A 19,923-nucleotide genomic window follows, 5' to 3' on the forward strand; every position below is an offset into this window, starting at 1 on the left:
TGACACATTTCCTTTGCTGGACCTTGCTGGTTTTCTAGAAACCATGTAGTGGTTTTTCCAGGGCATATGAACTGTAGCACAAGCTCTTTTGGCATACGCCTATGGCATAAGCTCTGCTGGATGTGGTTAATACAGTTCGAAATGGAATCCCCCCCTCCTCCCCCCCCCACACACACACCCTAATTCTGCAAGCACTTAATATCAAGAAATTGGTAGAGGAAGATTGTCATTCATATTCTTTGTTTATTTACGAGCCATAGAATGCCTCAGAAAAGTGTCTGAGATGTCAGTGCAGTGATTGCCAGTTAGAACTCCTTTTTGTGGTTTGGATGGCTGCCAGCCTTGTATTCCATTAAGTATTTTTTAAGGTATCAATACCTTGCATTGCAAGATGACATATATGACCAATGAAAGGCGTCAGGAGAAGCAGAAAAAGTGGCCTTGGTGAATGAGACATTGCAGAAGAAAACAAAGGAACAAAAGCTGTGGTTCCAGGAGCAATTGGCTCAACAAACCTAGCTTATGGAGAAGGCCCCAATGTTTAAGTGGACAGCATTTGGACAAGAGGTTGCCTTGCTAAAGACAAATCTGGCTTAAATTATAATAGTGCATGTGTAGGCTCAGAATAAGCTCTGAGAGGCTTTTTATATACTCAAGAGTTCAAGAGAACAAGAGGTTATTTGACTTATTGAAGCAACAAATACATGAGGTTTATAAACTAAGGTTGAACTTGACCAGGCATGACTTATTTGAACAGCCTCTTTAGGTTCAGTTGGTGTATATGTATTTAGTGACAGCTTCTTTATGAGTTCTTTCATGGTTTCTTTTTTGCTGCAGGCTTTTTGGATGGAACTTAAGTTCTTATTTTTTGGTGGAACAATGTAATCAATATATTCTAATATTTACTATAATTTATTAATATATGTAATAGAAGCTTATTTTGGTTTCCAATTGCGGACTAAGGGTAATATGGTAGCTAACAGTAAGTTACCCAGTGGTTGTGAACTAAATGATTACTGTTTACACCTTTAAGTGGAATTGCTGAGGTTAGGGAAGTGCAGTGATTTATGTATTGTCCTCCCTGAACTACATTCTTTGTAAGAAAATTATTATCTTCAATAAGGCATCAATTATGTTATTCTCATATGATTAATTTTGGTACGAACTGTTGCTGTAATTCCTATACTGTTGCATTGGTAGTTTAGCATTCAATTAGTCTGTAACCGTGTTTGTCTTTCCATAATTTAGTTGTTTACTAGCTATATCATTGTGCCATCCTCAAGTATCACCATCTTGGGGCCCAGGATGCAGATCTGTTAGCCTACTATTCTGTTGGGTTCATAATTTAATGATCAAAATCAAGTGATTTGCCCTCTTCCCTATTTTCTCTTCAAGCTTATTTCTTTATATATATCCTCATGATGCCTACAGACAAGAGTCTGTGTTTTACATTGATGCAATATATTATTTTGTTCTTACTAAGTCCTTTGCCTTGTAAAGCTTACCTTTATTGGAAGCTGAAAGCTTGCTTTATATAATTGGATTGGCATGGATACGTTTGTTGGGTAATTCTTATGTTATAAGCACATATAACTTTTATTTGATTTTGAGTTCTTTGGAATTAGGACAGCTATAAGATCTTTTTCTTATGTTATTGAACTCAATCAGTGATTCTCATAGTTTCTAATCAGCAGTATCCTGCAGAATACATCAATATTCTGAATTTACATGTTTAGCATATGTCATCGTTTTAATATTTCATTAAATGCAGATAAATACTGGATTCTTCAAAGCCCATGATCCGGTGGCCCTTGGCATTCTGTTAGCAACATAAGATTCCTTTGAGTACAGAAGGTAGTCTCCTCCACCGCTATCTTGCATCATATGTGCTATGATTCTGGAAGTTTCATTCACTTCTAGCAAAAAGTAGCTGCATATCAACAGGGAGAGTGGTATGTTCCTAATAACTCATTTTCCTCCTCATAATCTAGATGATTTGAATGTCTTGCACAGTGCTCCTCCAAACAATGTGGTAGTCATGTTAATTTTAATAATAGTTGCTAAACAATGGAATGCATGTCCTGTTTACCTATAGAAGATTGCATTTTGGTATTTTTATAATGTGAGGTGTTGCAGTGATAAATTATGGTACTCCACTAATAGTTTTGTTGGCCTTTTCATAATCAATATTTGATTCTTAACACATCTGAGTAAAACGGGTGCAGTATAGGTCACTGTGACATGTCATACAACAGAAAATTTGAGATGGATTTAATGAGCCTGTTTGAATTGCTCCAACACATACATCTATATGCTTTTTCTGTATATTTTAGTGTGTATAAACATCTTAATAGTGTGAGGCAATTTTTTTTTACTGCACATCTTGGGTAGAGTACTAGAGACACATGATTTGTAGCAATCTAAACTAGTATCATAATCATCTGACGATTTATTGAAATTATTATACCACTTGGTAAGGAGATACTGAGCACAATCCAAGCTGCTCTAGTTAATGAGTGACATTTTGAATATCCTGGTCTATTATTGTCACCAACATAAAGCAAAAAGAATAAGAAAATTCCTCTTTTGTCCAGCATTCCCCTTTCATTATGCAGTGGTGAATATCAAAATGATCCATTTCACTCTTTGTTGCTATCAACAGATTACTTTTGAATACTGCAATGCATATGTCAGTTGAGCAGGATAAAAAATGTGATTTAATGGTTGCTAGGTTGTCATATAAACCTTTGTCTTAATTCGGCATTTTTACAGCCTTTAACATCCACTCAGTTCCTATTTGATACGTTTTGAGTTGCCTTTTCAGGATAACCCAAATTTGAACAGTGTGTGAGGTAAAATTTCTCTTTGAATTGCCAGGGGAGGCTTCTTGAGATATAAATTAACAAGCCTAAATCACAAAGAAGGTAACAACAATGCAGATTGTACATATTTATTTTCTGTGGTTTCCATGAAAGCAAATGTCATGAAAAGGAATTTGATCCCTCTTTTTAGTTGGAGGTTGAGCACAAAGCCGTAAAATACTTATGGTACAAGTTTTTTAATATTGGCAGTTCCACAATAATATGAATACAAAATGAATGTTTATATTAGTTAGGATAGAGACCAACATATCCACATCAACAGTATATGATTGAACACAATAACAATTGACTAATGGTAGGAAATGTAGTGCAAGTTTAAGAGAACTATACCACTTAGACGCACACAAAGTCGTTTGGAAAATTAGTGTTTATTCAAAGCTCAACACTGTCCTTTACTGTTATTCACTTATCAGATTCTTACACAAAAACCACAATAACCCAATTCAGTTTTTGAATGGTGTTGACAAGATAAATGGGGAAAGTACTTTCCAGGGTACTGTACCCAAGTATATCTTATGTAGCTAGTTTATACCTTTATACCCCGGAGGACATAGCAAGATAAATCAGCATATATGGAAGGAATTTAAGCAGAAACCCTTCATATTATCATCAACCAAAGGTCCAAAAGAAATAACCATCCATAACATATAACACATAGAACAGGAGCAGCAATGTTATCTCTGTTTTGTCATCAACCAAAATGCATGTCTCAGTATCAGAACATATATCTATTTCTGTATCATTCCTCTATCATTCTTAGTTTTGGATACTATTTGCTATGATCATATACACTATCCCAATGAGGGGGCATATCTTTCTTTAGCTGGCTACTGACGTATTTCTATGTTGCAGATCATATGCTGTAGCCTAAGTTGGCTCTATTACTAACCTGCCAACGTCTTCCCCAAATATAATTGAATGTCTTCTCTTCAAGACTTGCTGATCAAGGTATGAGGCCATTGTGAGTTACCTTGAGCTGTTCTAGTGACCTCTCCAAATTAGACTCGAGTGATCATGGAGATATGTCCTTTAATCAGGGTCATAGGTGCTTTTGTCTCAATCAGTGTGGTGGGGATATGTAACTGCTTTTTTGTTTCTTTCGCCTTTGGAGGTGTTAATATGTATATACTGTCTCACAGAGCTACTTTATTTGGCTTTTGAATTACTTGTTTTGTAGATGGACATCCTGTAGCTGACTATTAATTGTCTGCATTTGTTGCCTCATTGGATTGTACAATTGAGCAACTTAAGTGATCTGATCTTCTATTTTGGTAGTCTTGTCCTAGAATCCTCTTGATATTGCAGGCCATTGTAGACAAAATTAGTAGACAACCTTCACCTTGGTGATGCATTCTGTCAATTTCCTGATCTATAGTTGCAGCTTGCTAAGTTCGGTAGCACATTTGTTTATGTACTCATGAGTTCTTTGCTTTATGAGCTCTTCCTGGACTTCTTTTTTGATGTTATCTTTCGAAAAGGTTAAATCCTCATGTAGGTTGTCGAGTAACTTCTTTGACTGCTGTGGTAGTTGTAGAGTTGTGTCCAACTGATATTGTGGGAGGGCCTTCTGAAGTGTGGTCACTGCATCTTAGAGTTGCTCCACATTGTTGATGTGTTCAGTTAGAATTTCTTTCCAAATGCCCAGATATCCCTTCAGAGGAATGAGTCGAAAAATCCAGAAGTCAGCAATGCAGTTTTGTGGAATTGGCAAATTTTGCAGTCAGATTTTTGGAGTTTTCAGACATTTGACAACTCTAAAAAGTGAAGATTAAAGCCAAGTTGAAGACCAGTTTTTCTTGCACTTCATTCTTTTCAGTTTTATAAAGTTCTCTTGCACGATAAGGATGGATAAAAACTAATGCATAGTAAGTTAGCAACTAGTTTAGGAATAATTGTGCATAGAAATTGATGAATTTGCATTGTAATTTCAGTTTTTTGCATGGTTAAAACCCTAGCTATGGGTTTCTTAGTTTACTAGTTGAAGCATTATAAAAGCAAAATTGTATAATGTAATTAAGGCCTGATAATTTTCATAGTAAAGATTATACAATTGGTGCTTCACTCATGGTTGTGATATTTCTGCTATGTATGCAAATTTATAAATTATGCGCTGTTGGTCTATGGATTCCAAGAGCCAATTGTTTTGTTATGATTAATGTCTACAATCATTAGGCTTTCTGGAGTTTGTTACTGCTGCGATGCATTTGTTGTGATGAATCATAGGGAAGATTTCTGCTAATGCATTTAAGATAAATTTGTCTCGTATTTTTGCATGTCTGTGGCAGCCTTGTGATTTGATGAATTATGATAAATCATACGTCGATATGATTTGATGAATTATGACAAATCATATGTCGATAAGTAGGAGATATTTTCCACAGCAAATCAAATAATGATATTGCTATCAAGTTTTTACTGTATAGTGTTTTGAGTCAAACTCATTGACTTATGTTTCATGAGTAGTGGTTCACATGAACCCATCTCTCATGAGAATAAATGGAACACTTAGCATTCATTGGATCTAGGTGATGCTCATAGAGGTGAAGCACTGAGACTTCCCGGGAGGTCACCCATCCCACTACTACTCTAGCTCAAGCGCGCTTAATTTCAGAGTTTCCTCCATGGTTAAATCCACTTTGCTTGTAACCCCATTTGCAAAACCTTCACCAAGTGTTCTTCCTTATGAACCATTGATTAGAAAGCCCCTTAAGCTCATTAATTGATAAGTGTTTGTGGCAGCCTTGTGATTTGATGAATTATGACAAATCATATGTTGATATGATTTGATGAATTATGACAAATCATATGTCAATAAGTAGGAGATATTTTCTGTAGCAAATCAAATAATGATATTGCTATCAGGTTTTAACTGTGTAGTGTTTTGAGTGAAACTCATTGACTTATGTTTCATGAGTAGTGGTTCACATGAACCCATCTCTCATGAGAATAAATGGAACACTTATCATTCATTGGATCTAGGTGATGCTCATAGAGGTGAAGCACGAAGACTTCTCGGGAGATCACCCATCCCACTACTACTCTAGCTCAAGCGTGCTTAATTTCAGAGTTTCCTCCATGGTTAAATCCACTTTGCTTGTAACCCCATTTGCAAAACCTTCACCAAGTGTTCTTCCTTATGAACCATTCATTAGAAAGCCCCTTAAGCTCATCAATTGATAAGTAGAAGATATTTTCCACAGCAAGTCAAATTATGATATTGTTATAAGGATTTAACTGTGTAGTGTTTTGAGTCAAACTCATTCACTCATATTTCTTGAATAGTGGTTCACACGAACCCGATTATGAGAATAAATGGAACACTTAGCACTCATTGGATCTAGGTGATGCTAACAGAGGTGAAGCATCAGGACTTCTCGGGAGGTCACCCATCCCAATACTATTCTAGCTCAATCACACTTAACAATAGAGTGTCCTCCATGGTTAACCCACTCTACTTGCAACCCCATTTGGAAAGCCTTCACCAAGTGTTATCCCTTATGAACCATTGAGTAGAGAGCCCCTTAAGCTCATCAATTGAAAGTAGGAGAGATTTTTTACGACAATTCAAATTATGATATTTTCCACGACCTTTTTTCTCAGATTTATCAAGAATGGCGTTGAAATCCCCTCGTAAGATAAACGTTTCAGAGGAGTTTAAATAAAATAAATTACTAACATTGTTTAGGACAATAGATTTATTAGTAGAACTTGTCGGGCCATAAACATTTACAATTGTGAAAGTGAGATTATTGTTCATGGTATTGACTTGAGCACTAGTCCAATTTAAGCTACTACCTATGTTATCTACACTAATTCTCTTAGGATCCCATAAAAGGGTTAGGCATCGAGAAGCACCTCAGGACAACCCAAGTTTATTGCCAAAATCCCAATCTTTTGATGATTCTATCTATCTCTATCTTATCCAATTTTGTTTGAGGATCAAATATGAAGATAATGTTTTTAGACTTCTTTTGAGAAATCTTTGCTTGTTAGGGGCATTTAATCCCTTAACATTCCATGTAGAGATTTTCATTGGCAAGTGGGAGGCTATATCCCCCTCCTTGCATTGATTCTAGTAGTAAGTTTTGATTGATTTCCAACCAATCCATCCTTTGATTTGAGTTCTAATAGTTGTTTCCTACCCTTCTTTTGTTTCTTGGCCAAATTAAGAAGTTCTAACCTTTTATATTGGCTGCTGTACCTAGTTTATCCAATGGTATATGAGAATATGAGACTTCTATACGATTACGTGATTCTAGATCAACTTCTTTATTTAATGCAGCTCTTATAAAATCAAGAAATTCATATCCTATAACTGAGTCTAATCTTATTAATTGTTGGCCTCCTCCTTCTACCTTATTCTGTTCAACAGTGGGTAGCCTAGGATCTTTGATATTATTTACAGAAATACTAGGGGGGAAGGAAAAATGATTAATATTGTGTTCTAAAGATACCACATCATGCATAGGGTCATGATCTAAAAAGTCTACCCCAAACTCTTCAACCTATTCTTCATTGTTATTAGGGACCACAACCAAGTGGTCAACAAACAACTTATTGACTTCAGGAGGGATATTGATGCCATAATCACTTGAAGAAATAGATACTGAAATTTATGCTAGGTCGAAAGTTATTCATGTACTTCTTTATCCATAGTTGTGGCGTCTTTCATCAAATCATTTAAAATTGACAAATTACATTTAACATTTCTAATAAAGAAATTCATTTATAAGTTCCTAAATTTCAGGTTTGAACAACCTTCTTTTGTTTGAGGAATCTTATTAACATGTTGAATCATTTCTGGATCATTTTGTGTTAAGTTTACTATTGGTAACACCTCTGGCCTAATGTATTGTCTACGACCTTAGGAGAGAACTCCTTAGACACATTCAAATTGAGCCTCAATTGACCAGACTAGAGGGGGTTAATCTTCGGGTAGAGATTGTGAGAGGTATCAACATTAGGCTTAGATCTTGGAGTTGGGGAGTTAGGCTCTAGGTCAGATAGGGGTATGTCTAGAAAGGATTTAGAAGGACATGGAGGTACTTGTATAAGTTTGGAAGGGATGGGGGATGATCTCACCTTCTTTCAAATCCGTAGGGTTTTGAAAAATATCGAGGCTTCTATTAGTTAAAAATTTAAAATAAATCCCTTTGTTATTTGCAACTCTAGATTCATTGATATCTTTATAGAATTCCTCCAATAGATTAGGTCCGTGAAAATAATTTTTGATTGAATATTTCTTTTGAATAAGGTTGGGTATAATTTGTAAATAGAATAGTTTGAAATAATTTTAATAGGCTTAAGGGTTATGTTCATAGGACGTTCCACCAAGATTTCGATAGAATTGGAGTTCAGGAAATTTATTGGAAGACCCCTGAATCTTCCAAACAAGTCACCTATTTCCCCTATATGATAGAACTATTCATCAGCTCTACATGAAAGTTGGGAATTTTGATCTAGTGGTAGGTAGAGAACTATAGAAAATTCAAAATTTTTTTTCCATTAAAAAAAAGAAATATCAAACCCTTTAACAAATACTGTAGGGCCATTAAAAAATTTGTCTTTAAAGCTATGATTCAAACATTTGACGAACACAAAGCCATTCTATAATTTAGTAGTACATACCTCACCCTTGATGGAGATATCAAAAATTGATATATGGCTTCCACCCTAATAGGCTACCAAGCCGAATTTATAACACTCATCCCAAATTCTATTAAACATAGCATTGCTGATAATCAAGTGATCAAATTTATCCTAAGCACTGGAGGGAAGGGTCTTTTTGTTGCTTGCTAGATCGATACTAGGCTTTGGTCAAGATTTGTGCAGTGGTAACGAATTGGTGCTTGCTACAACACTTAAGATTTTTGGGTATTAGGTCTCACCCCTTGCTTATGGAGCTAGGACATTTTTCAATGGTTGACAATGAACCTCTCTCTTGTTCTTGCATTGGTAAATATCATTGTTGATTACTAGTTGGATCTTGCTAAGGGCCATAAATCTGCAGTCCAGTGCCACATTAGCTAGGCATTGAAGGCATTCATTGATTCAATATAGGGGAAAAATCCTCTGAAATACTTAGTTTTGTGGAAGTATGTTTTTGTGTATGAAGGCACATTCACATTTTGTTGCATATTTTTAATTCGCTCTTATAAAATAGTATTTATTATTTTTGAATTAAAATATTTTTATTGATAATATAATAATTTTTATATCAATTATTATATAATTAACTATAAGAGATATTTTTTATAAGCAAATTGCTACGAAGGGGGTAACACCCATTACATTGAGAATCCAGATATATGAAATAACGAAACAGACTGGAGAGACACATGCCATAAGGATAAACCCAGAGAAAAGAGACAACAACCCAACTCCATGGATAGAGGAGCACAATAGAACTAGAATGATCACAAAGAGTAGCAATAACACAAGGAATATTGGGTTCATGGTAGCCAATGAGAACCATTATACTAGAGAAACCAAACAGAGGATAGTCAAACAAACCATGTAATAGGGGAATGACTGTAGCCACCCAGAAGTGGAGCATAGAATTGACTCCACATTAAGGGACATGCGCATCCCTAGCAAATAGAGTTTTGATCAAGACGAGCCACCAAGGGAGGCATTTCCCTTGGAACGAGTGAGATAGGACTTGATGGAAAGAAGATCCATTGACTGAGCATCTTCGACGCATTTTCGCTTGTTAGATTTCCGTTCAAACTTCTTCCTTGTAGGGGGGAGAGTTGATCAACTGAGCAATAGACTAAAAAATGGTCGTGAGCTCCACGATATCGAGCTCATCAAGAAATTGCTCACGACCATCCTCAGTTGTAAGATAATTAGAGGTAGATGACTTGTTGAAACTCGTATTGAACTTAGAAAGAGTGGTAGGACCCGAGGAAGATTCCATTACAGGTGGCTCTGCTACCCCATAAAACACCATTAATGTAGAAGATGAAACCCATTAATTCCCATGTTGGGGGTGGGCAAAGGGGGATCCCCAACCAAAGTAGAGACAACACCATAATCCGCACACAACTCATCGCGCATAGCAAGATCATCCATAGCCGATGGTGTTGAATACGTTTGCGGTTAGAATTTCGTTAGTCATCGCTTCCTAACCGGATTGCTTCTTCTTTGGAGTCCATCTTTGTGCCTTATGTTTAGGGCATGAAGCCTCAAAATGGCTGCGGCTTCTACAATGAAGGCAAACAAACCTCTTATGTCCGAAGTTGATCTTCTGTCTCCAAGAACTAGTCCTAGATGATAAGAGGAGCTCCTCCTGAATGTGTTGGATAGTAATGATCTTGATACATGCAAAGAAAAAGAGTCCCCATCTCCCAAATCAATATCAAGGGTTTACCCAATTATATTGCCAATCTTTGATAGGGAATCCATCGACTGGTATTCCAAAGGAAGACTGTACAAACGAATTCAAGTGGGTTCTCCGACGGGGTTCATAGCTCTGGGTTTGAAATTTGCCACCCACTTTTGGATAAAACAATATTGGTCATCAAGCATCTAGTGTTCGGATAATAAGATTCTATCTTGATCACAAGAGTGTTGGAATTCGACTATGAAGAAATGCTTTGAAAGGAAGACCACCTTGACAATGTCGATGCCCCACATGGATTGAATCCATGATCGAATATCAGCTTGGGAGTGAGCTTTGCCAATGATCCTCCCGAAAATAGATGTGTGTTTCAACAAATTAGCAGCAATGTCAACGAATTTGATAAGGTTGATAGCGACAAAAAGGGGCACATTGGACTCCTGTGTGGGCGTGATAAAATGCAGAGATGTCATCCTCCTACTACTTTTTTGTGAATAACTATAAGAGATATCATTATAATAATATAATATTTTTATAATAATATAATTATATATAATATAATATCATTACAATTTTTATGGGTCCAAATTGGAAGTGGGGTGACCCTTGTTGAAGGGGCACCAAGGATATGTATACATGAAAAATTAAACCTCCCTTTTTTTACCAATAAATCATACAATATGCAAATGAAAAATATGGTATCAGAGCTGGTTCTCTTCCCTATGAATTTTTATATGTGATACAAGTGGAACTTAATTGCCTAGACAAACTTATCGGAAAACTAAGTATATAAGATGCAAGAACTGATGAGTTTTTATTTTGATTTCTTTTATAATGCTAGTTATAAATAATTGGTAGTTGTGCATAGGTTATAATCTAACAACTATTGAGTATTAAATCTTAAAGGATATTTTTGTGGGATCCAAATGTCCACCAAAAGTTTGGAATGATATTATTACCGAGTAAAACTTTACCTAAAACATATGATACATAAAACATGACATTAGATGAATTGCATGAAAATATAACGTCTGCGTGCGATAATGTATGGAATAATAAATATATGAGGAGATAACTAAACTTCTAATGTGCAATAATTTTTATATTTAATATTTGTCACGTTTCTATTTGTCCTTTCTCTGGTCATGAATTTGGATTTAGCTTGAGATGAAAAACTATTGTAGGAGGCAATTTATTGGCTATCAAAGTATAGGGTTCACCCAACCAAACATTCAACATACAAGGGAAAACATTCACATGGGCTTCCAAAGGGCGACCAAATAAGAGTAAGGGCTTTGAATGCAACTAGGTGAGTGTCATCACTCACCCCTCAAATGTTTGGATGAACCTCCTGAACCATTGTCATCGTGTCACATCCAAGCCTTATACAAAATGACATATGGTCCTTGTACTCCGAAAGGGCGTATGTGACAGTATCACACTTTCCTTAATGTTAGGATCAACCTCTTGAACTATTGTCACCAACACTCCAATAGGATAAGTGTGCCTCAAATATCTCCTATCTTGATCAATGTGTTAGTTAACCCAAACCCCCAATAACCCATTCATTTATTTAATGTTTCCATTTGATTACAAACTCACATGTAGAGCTGATCTACTCAGGGCCCCAGTCTCTACTACATAGGATCCTCCAGTGCCCACTTCTAGGTCCTATAACCTATGGTGAATTAGCTAGGACACCTAATACTACTCCACAACATTCCATATAAAGGTTAAAAAGGGAGCCTATTAAGGTAACACATTCTTAGGTTCACCCTAAAATCTTAACTATTTCAATCTAGGGTATTCAATATGCATTTAGGAAACAAAAGCTCATTACAAAACTTCAAGATTTAGAATACATCACAAAATGGTAAAGGTATCATACAAGAATCCACACTCTTTCCTCTTCATCAACCATTAGTTCAACATTTCGAGACAATTACATTGAATCTAGGAGGCTCTGGCGACCAATAGGAAGTCCTAGGTCGTACAAGGATACTAATCATAAATACCACTATGAATAATACTCACAAAAAGGAAAATCAAGGGTTCCAACAACAATCCACTTATCAATCATAGTAAGCAACAAGCATTAAAATTTAATACATATTTAGTGGAAATTTTACTCAATATAAAGTATTGTTTAATGCTCATTATGGTACAAAACACAAGTAAGTTTCCCTTCTTTAATTAATACTCTTTAATAAATTTTAAACAATAAACAATATCACCGCTGTCTGAGTGGGAACGAAGGTAGAGGCTTCATTTCCCCATTTACTTTTTGCTGTGGCACCATCCATTTCGTATTCCTATATTCCATTCCAAGCTCCTACATTAAAAAATCTTAGATCCACTTCAAGCATTTCAAAGATGTCTTTTGTGGGTGTTGCATGTACACGTACTACCACCAGCTTTAAACTAGCACAAGTATCCAATCCTGGATTAGAACAAGTAATAATACACCTTTGCAGGCTAGTCCAAATTGTGGAAGTTGTTATAGAGCCAAACAAATTGGCTTAGAAATGTTAGGTTTTGGGTGCTACTAGGTCTTCTCTATGGATCGATGTTCAAGCATTGAGAAATCAATTCATCAAGGATGTAATATGATCATCATTTGGCAATAGAGCTATGTCCACTTAAATGTTGTGCTCTTTGGCCCCACTGCAGATGATGAAAGGCTATGTGATTTGGTTGAAGTAGAAAGCCTTCATGTGTCCATGTAACTCTAGCCTCCAGTTGATGCAACTTTAACGAAACGAGACGTAATGGAGGAACACAAGGGCTTTGAAGTTTGTATTGAAAATTGAGTTTACCAAGCCAACAATCTGGAAATGTTGAAGTTAGATAAGAATACTACCATCGACAAGGACTACTCCATTGTAGGCTTTACTATAATCTCCAACTGTTTTCTCAACAAATGTATTTTATGATAATGCGAAAATAATAATGTGGAACAAGTTTCCTTTAGATGTAATACTATGCCTTAATAAGGAAAACACATTTTTTCTAGTTGTAGAATTAATTATTTAGAAGTAGTTGCAATGGAGTTGAATATGCCTGGAAAGAAGGCAGTGTTTACACATCTTAGACAATTGAGTGGCTTGAAGAGAAAATACACAGATGAAAACAAAACTTGAATTACAAAGAAAGTTATTTTTTCTCTGTTGGTGTTGAAGTTATTGATATTGATGACATTAGTTAATGAAAAAAATGGGAAAATGCTAATATCAAACATTTCATACAAAATGATGTCCTGAGTTTTTTTGGTTTTGATTCATATTTGTAAGTGCACGTTGTTCAAAATACAAGACATTCTCGTGCAACAACTCTCATTTTCTCGGTATGACAAACTACATTATAGGAGTTCATATTTGGGAAGAATGGAATCACTCATGCTCAGTTGTGGTTCTTTGCTTGAGCTTAACCAATGTTTAATGTTTAATGAGTGTTGAGACTTGCTCAAATCTATAAGAGTTGAGATAAATACAAGATGAATACTATAATAATTTCTTGGTGTGGGATTGATATTTTGATGATAAAACTATTGCCTATTTTGGCAAGTGATCATTTATTATTTTCCTTCTTGTATATTGAATGTGTTCATGCTTTGGAGATTGATTGTGCTCATGACTCCTTGTGTAGCATGGATAATATTGCTTGGTGTAGAGCTTACTATGCTGGGATAAATTAGTGAAAATAGACTTATGAATGAAGTGTGTATCTACTGGTGATTGTTGCATTTACTAGGACACTATGTGCTGTGTTCTAAGTAAGAACAACAAGTTTGTTTTTGATTAAGGAAAACAGGTTTTGAAGGGTGCTTGAAACCCTTTACAAATCCAAATATTTTCAATGAAGTTTGCACAAAAAATACAACAGCCCAAGGGTGAAACAGGCCGCCAACCAAAACAAGGTGACTAGGTTGGCCTTATAGGTAACACAATACACTACTACCACCAAAATAGGTTTTCAATGGGTGCCTGAAACCTCATGGTTACAAAAGAAATAGAAAATTAGTCTTGAACCATGTCAAACTACAAAGAACAACAGGTCGAAAAGGCCATGAGAACCAAACAAAAAGGGACAACCTCCAAAAGAACAGGCAAGCAACAGGTAAAGAAAATCAAGCCTCAAGATTTACATTTCGATCTCGTCTTTTGAGAATGTAAAGACATATCAAACGAAGGAATAGAGGACTTGACCTTTTTTCCTTTTACTGTTGTACATCCATCCTCCACCTTCTTAGCAGCCTTTTGCCATGCAAGATCAGCAGCATCGCAACCAACCTTGAACACCCTCACAATAGGAGAAGAAACACCACCATCACACAAAGACGATACCACAACAGTAGAAGGGACAACAACACTGTCCTGAGACAGAGCCACAAGATGGGCAACAATCAGATCAATAGCTACAACATCCGATGGAGGGACACCTGTATCGGTCATTGCTGTAGGGGCATCATTTGAATCATCAGAGATGACAACAAAATCCGCCACCAAAGAATCCTCAGAGGATCCAACCAACCCATCCTCATCAGAGGATACTTTCTAAACCATGTAATGATCGTCCGAAACCCCCTTCCACCAAGACTTCTTCGATCTAACCTTTTCAGAGGAGCATCATGCAACAAGGTGGCCGATCTTATGACATTTCTTGCCTCTGAAGGGAATACCCTCATAATCAAGAAGTTGAATCCAAGAGCCATTAGGAGAGGCCAATTATACATTTTGGGAGCCCCTTGGAGACGTCAATCTCCACAAGAATGCGAGCATACATTGTCCGATAAACATTGGAAGATGCGAAATCAACTAGCAAGAAGTCTTCGAGGGCTTCCCCCACAGCCTCTAGGACAAAATCCAACCATAAGTGAAGGGGAAGATTCGACAACCTAACCCACGGAGGAATCCTATTGAAGGATTCAGTTGATAGGTCAAAATCCTTATACCAAGGTTTAGCCAATAGGGGGAACCTCTCCTCCCAAGAGAAACCACGACGTAGGATGGCATTTCTATCTTCAATAGTAGCGAATTTCACAATAATAAAACCCCTTTCCACAGGGAAAATCTGAACTAAATCCAAAATGATAGGCTCCCAATATTTGGATATGCAAGCATGCATATCCGATAAAGAGGGCCAAAATCCCCTAAAACAAAAGATAGCAGTAGAAGAGAAGTCCGCCACATATGTGGAAAGCTCATTAAATATATTAGATTCTAGATCAATCTTAGTAGGGTTACAACAACCGACATGGCAACATGAAGCCCCAAACACACAACTTAACCTCCAATGCTTGCCTCATAGGTAGCCACATTAGCATAAGAGATGGCCGATCTTCCCACAAAACCTCGAGGTAGAGCATCAAGGGAACAAACAGCCACCCTAGCAAGGGCCGCAAGAGCAGAAGCCCCACCTCGAAATGCAACAAAGGGGCCGCCCACGGCCATGGCCAAAGGACGAAACCCAACGCCATAGCACGCTAGAGAATGGGTGAGAGAAGAGATGGGTTCAAACCCAAAAACAAAAGTAGGAGCAAGAGAAGTGGTAGCGAGAGGCATCACACAAAAGATTCAAGAACGACACATTTGTTAAGTTCAAAAGTGTCTAAGTGATATGTGAGGTTGATATATGATGAATTCAATTGTAAATTAATATACATATTGCGAGTCTAGAGGTTGTTTATGTCGTAAATATACTAGTTTCTTTTCTCCCTGATCTCATAACCACATTATCCAATGTGAAGTGAATTTGAACAAATAATAAATGAGAAGAACTAGGTAGAGCCAATGATGGTAGTTGTTGCATTGGGAATGTTGCTAAAGAGTTCTCTGTTTGGTGGCAACCTTGAAGGCTATGAGGGTTCCTGCTGCTTTCATTAATCTGTATTGTGATATTGCTATCAAGATTTTACTATGTAGTTTTTGAGTCAAACTCATTGACCCATGTTTCATGAGTAGTGATTCACACATGAATCCATCTCTCACAAGAATAAATGAAACACTTAGCACTCATTGGATCTAGGTGATGCTCATAGAGGTGAAGCATCAGAACTTTCCAGGAGGTCACCCATCCTAGTACTACTCTAGCTTGAGTGCGCTTAATTACAAAGTTTCCTCCATGGTTAAATTCACTCTGTTTGCAACCCCATTTGCAAGCAATATCACAATTTGACTTGTGAAAATATCTCCCACTTATCAATTAATCTATATGTTGAGTTGGAGAAGTCATCGTTCTTTCATTGACTTTTGTAGATCACTAGATTCAAAGAGAGTTTGTTAGCGGATAATTTATTTCTTGCAAAGGGATGTGATTTTGTTGAGGTACACTAGCATTGAAGAAAAAATGACCACCATTCTCACTAAGCCTTTTGCCAAAGTGAAGTTTGTGTATTTTTGAGACAAATTTGGAGTTGTGGAGAATAAAGTCTTTGCTAAAAGGGAGTCTCATCGGATTTGATTTCTTTGTGTGTACTACAATAAATCATTCTATGAGAGGGGATAAGTTTGAGGTGCAATCCCTTGTTGATGAATTCTTCTTTGTGAAGAACAACTTTGAGGTGCGATCCCTTGTTAATGAATTCTTCTCAATGAGGTAGAAGTTTGAGGTGCAATCCCTTGTATTGCATTTTTCTCTAAGATGGCAAAATTTGAGGTATCAATGCTCATAGTGCATTTCTCTCTGAGATGGAGAAATTTGACGTGTCAACCCTTGTAGTGTGTTTTTCTCTGAGATGGAGAAATTTGAGGTGCCAACCCTTGTAGTGCATTTTTCTCTGAGATGGATAAACTTGATGTGTTAACCTCGGTAGTTTATTTTTCTTTGAGACATAAATTTGAGGTGTCAGCCCTTGTCGTGCATTTCTCTCTGAGATGGAGAGATTTGAGGTGTCATCCCTCTTAATGTATTTCTCTTTGAGATGAGAAATTTGAGGTGAAAGTCCTTGTTCCACTCTCTGGGAGTAGCTATGGTGGATCAACCCTTTGTGAGTAGCCATGATGAATGTCATGTGATGGAATACGCAACTTAACACTTGTGTTTATTCACCCTGTGGGAGTAACCATTGTGAATGCCATGATGAGATGACAACATCACATTGAGTGATTTTATCATGAGCACTTGTGCTCATTTGTATTTACATTCATGGCAGTATCCATGGTAGATCCACACTTTGGTAATAACCATGGTGGAGGTCATGTGAGAGACACGATGGCTCAACACTTGTTACCATTCACCTTTTGGGAGTAGCCATCACATTGAGGGATTCTATGACAAACCCTTGTAGTCATTTACATTTTTATTATATGGGAGTATCCATGATGGACCCAACCTCTGTAAGTAATTGTGGTGGATATTACTACATAACTCAGATATCGAGAAATATTCCTCCCTAGTTAAGAGCGTTAATGTTAGTGTAGCAAAGATTGGATTTCTTGAGGGTGACATAGATAACATAAATGTTGTGATAGTGCAATTATTGTGATACAATAATTATATTGATAATATTATTGTGATATAATAATTATATTGATAATATTATTGTTATATAATAATTATATTGATATAATATAATTAATATATTGATATAATATAATTAATATATTGCTATATTATACTATATTCAATTATTGATGTAATACATTATATTGATAATATAGTTATTATTATTGATAATATAATAATTATATTTATTGAGTTAATACAAGTATATTAATATTATAAATTAATATATAATTAACCTATGAGAAATTATTATTATTATAATATGACTATTATATAGTAATATGACATAATTATTATCAAGTAAGACTTGTATGGAGACCCTTAGTAAATGGGCACCATTGATAAATGTAAACGACGATTTAAGTCTCTATTTCTTACCAATATCTCATACATTAAAACGAAAAACAACATTTGGCAGCATTCCAAGCACTCAAGGCTTATCTTGTCTCAGCTCTAGTTCTCATACCTATATTGGATAAACCTTTTCTAACATACATATCAACAATACTATTTTTTTCACGAGCCCTACTAGTATAACATGGTTCAAATAAAAAAGTGTGTTCCATTTCTTGTATCAATGGAACACTCATGGCATATGAGCTCAATTATAATGCAATAGAAATTTTCCGCTTCACTATTGTCTTTGTTTCTGAAAAGTTTAGACATTACATGCTTACCCATAACAAAGCTCACATGAAGATTAGTTTGTGGAAGTACCTGTTGAACAAATTTGCACTCACTAGAGGGCTCACCAAGTGTGTGATGATTTTTAGTGAATTTTATATCCAATATGTTGATAGAAAAGAAACCAAAGGATATGTATAATAAACTAGTTGGTATACATTGATACTAGAAGACCATCCTATATTGATTGGTTTTCTAGATGAAATCATACCTGTTGTAGAACATACACAATGGAATCTCTACTTTGATGTTTCTTATACTTAGAAAGGAGTATAGGTGCAGGAATAATATTCATTACACCCTATTAAGATGAAATCCCACCACATAGATTGAACTTTCACTATACCAGGAACATTGTAGAATATGCCAAGAACATTCTAGAATATGAAGCTCTTGTCATAGGACTGAAACCAACTATTCTATGCCAATTTAAGAACTTACATGTATACGGAGATTCATATCTTATTATAAAACAAGTTCATGACAAATTTGAGACGAAGGATGATAAATTAATGCTCTATAAGGCCATGGTAGAAGATTTTAAGAAATATTTTGATTATATCATCTTTAAGAAATCCCCTAGAGCACAAAAAATGCAACATATGCAATGACAATTGTGAATCTGTACTATACATGCCCAATAATGTCATGCACTATGACTTCTTATTGGAACACCTTACAATTCCTTCTTTTGAAGTCTTGTTAGTGAGTTTGTGTGTGAAATCATTGGACTTGATTTCTTGTAGTACAAGACATATCTACTTATCTTCATGACCAATATATACCCACTGAACCCACTGACTTGTTCCAAAATCAAAGAAAATCCTTTGTTAGGCAAGTTTCCTGATATGTTATAAATGTTGATAACCTATATAGAAAGAGCATAGATGGTATACTACTTAGATGTCTTGATTTTGATAAGGCACAAATTACTCTACGAGAGGTTCATGAAGGTATTTGTGGTGCCCATTCTAATGGTCACACCCTAGCAAAGAAGGTTCTCAGAGTTGGGTATTACTGGCCCACTATGTTAAACGATACCTATAAATGTATACAAAATTTCTAAAATGCTAGAGGTATGGATATTTAATTCATGAATTGACTCAAGAATTGCAAACTATAATATCACTTTATTTCAATGGGAACTTGACGCCATTGGTAAAATACGATCCCACATTAGCCAATGGTCATAAATTTATTCACACTACTACAAAGTAGTTTACGAAATAGACATAATCTATCCCCATGACCTACATAATTAGTAAGAAGATATCTAAGTTCATCCCTAACTACACTAAATGCTTCCATATCGTACCCCAGTCCATTATAAAAAATAATAGATGTCCCTTCAAAATTTAGGATGCCTACACAAGCTTTTCCTCAAAGTAACCTTAAGAAGTCCATTAATTATGTTGGTTGTTATCGACACATCTAACTTAACCTTGTCCTATCGGTATATCGTACTAGCATCTTCACATACACTAGAGCAACACCCTACTCCTTAGCTTATTG

At 36.0% G+C, this 19,923-nt stretch overlaps 1 protein-coding gene across 3 annotated transcripts in view; it reads left to right on the plus strand.

The window, feature by feature from the left end:
- Window positions 1–19,923, plus strand: part of LOC149546481 (uncharacterized) — a 91,122-nt gene that overhangs the window by 70,525 nt on the left and 674 nt on the right. The window contains exons 4-6 of one of the 3 annotated variants that reach the window (XM_089791222.1): window positions 1,772–1,952; window positions 2,825–2,924; window positions 3,735–4,947. In XM_089791222.1, the coding sequence (XP_089647348.1) occupies window positions 1,772–1,834 (63 nt within the window). In that variant the 3' untranslated portion in view covers window positions 1,835–1,952; window positions 2,825–2,924; window positions 3,735–4,947. Of the gene's footprint in view, window positions 1–1,771; window positions 1,953–2,824; window positions 2,925–3,734; window positions 4,948–19,923 lie in introns of those variants that run through there. The other 2 variants (XM_089791224.1, XM_089791223.1) reach the window with 2 other exon arrangements.

The sequence above is a fragment of the Cupressus sempervirens genome, chromosome 7 (assembly GCF_028749045.1).
Source record: "Cupressus sempervirens isolate cs-2001-9-10 chromosome 7, ASM2874904v1, whole genome shotgun sequence".
NCBI lineage: Eukaryota > Viridiplantae > Streptophyta > Pinopsida > Cupressales > Cupressaceae > Cupressus > Cupressus sempervirens.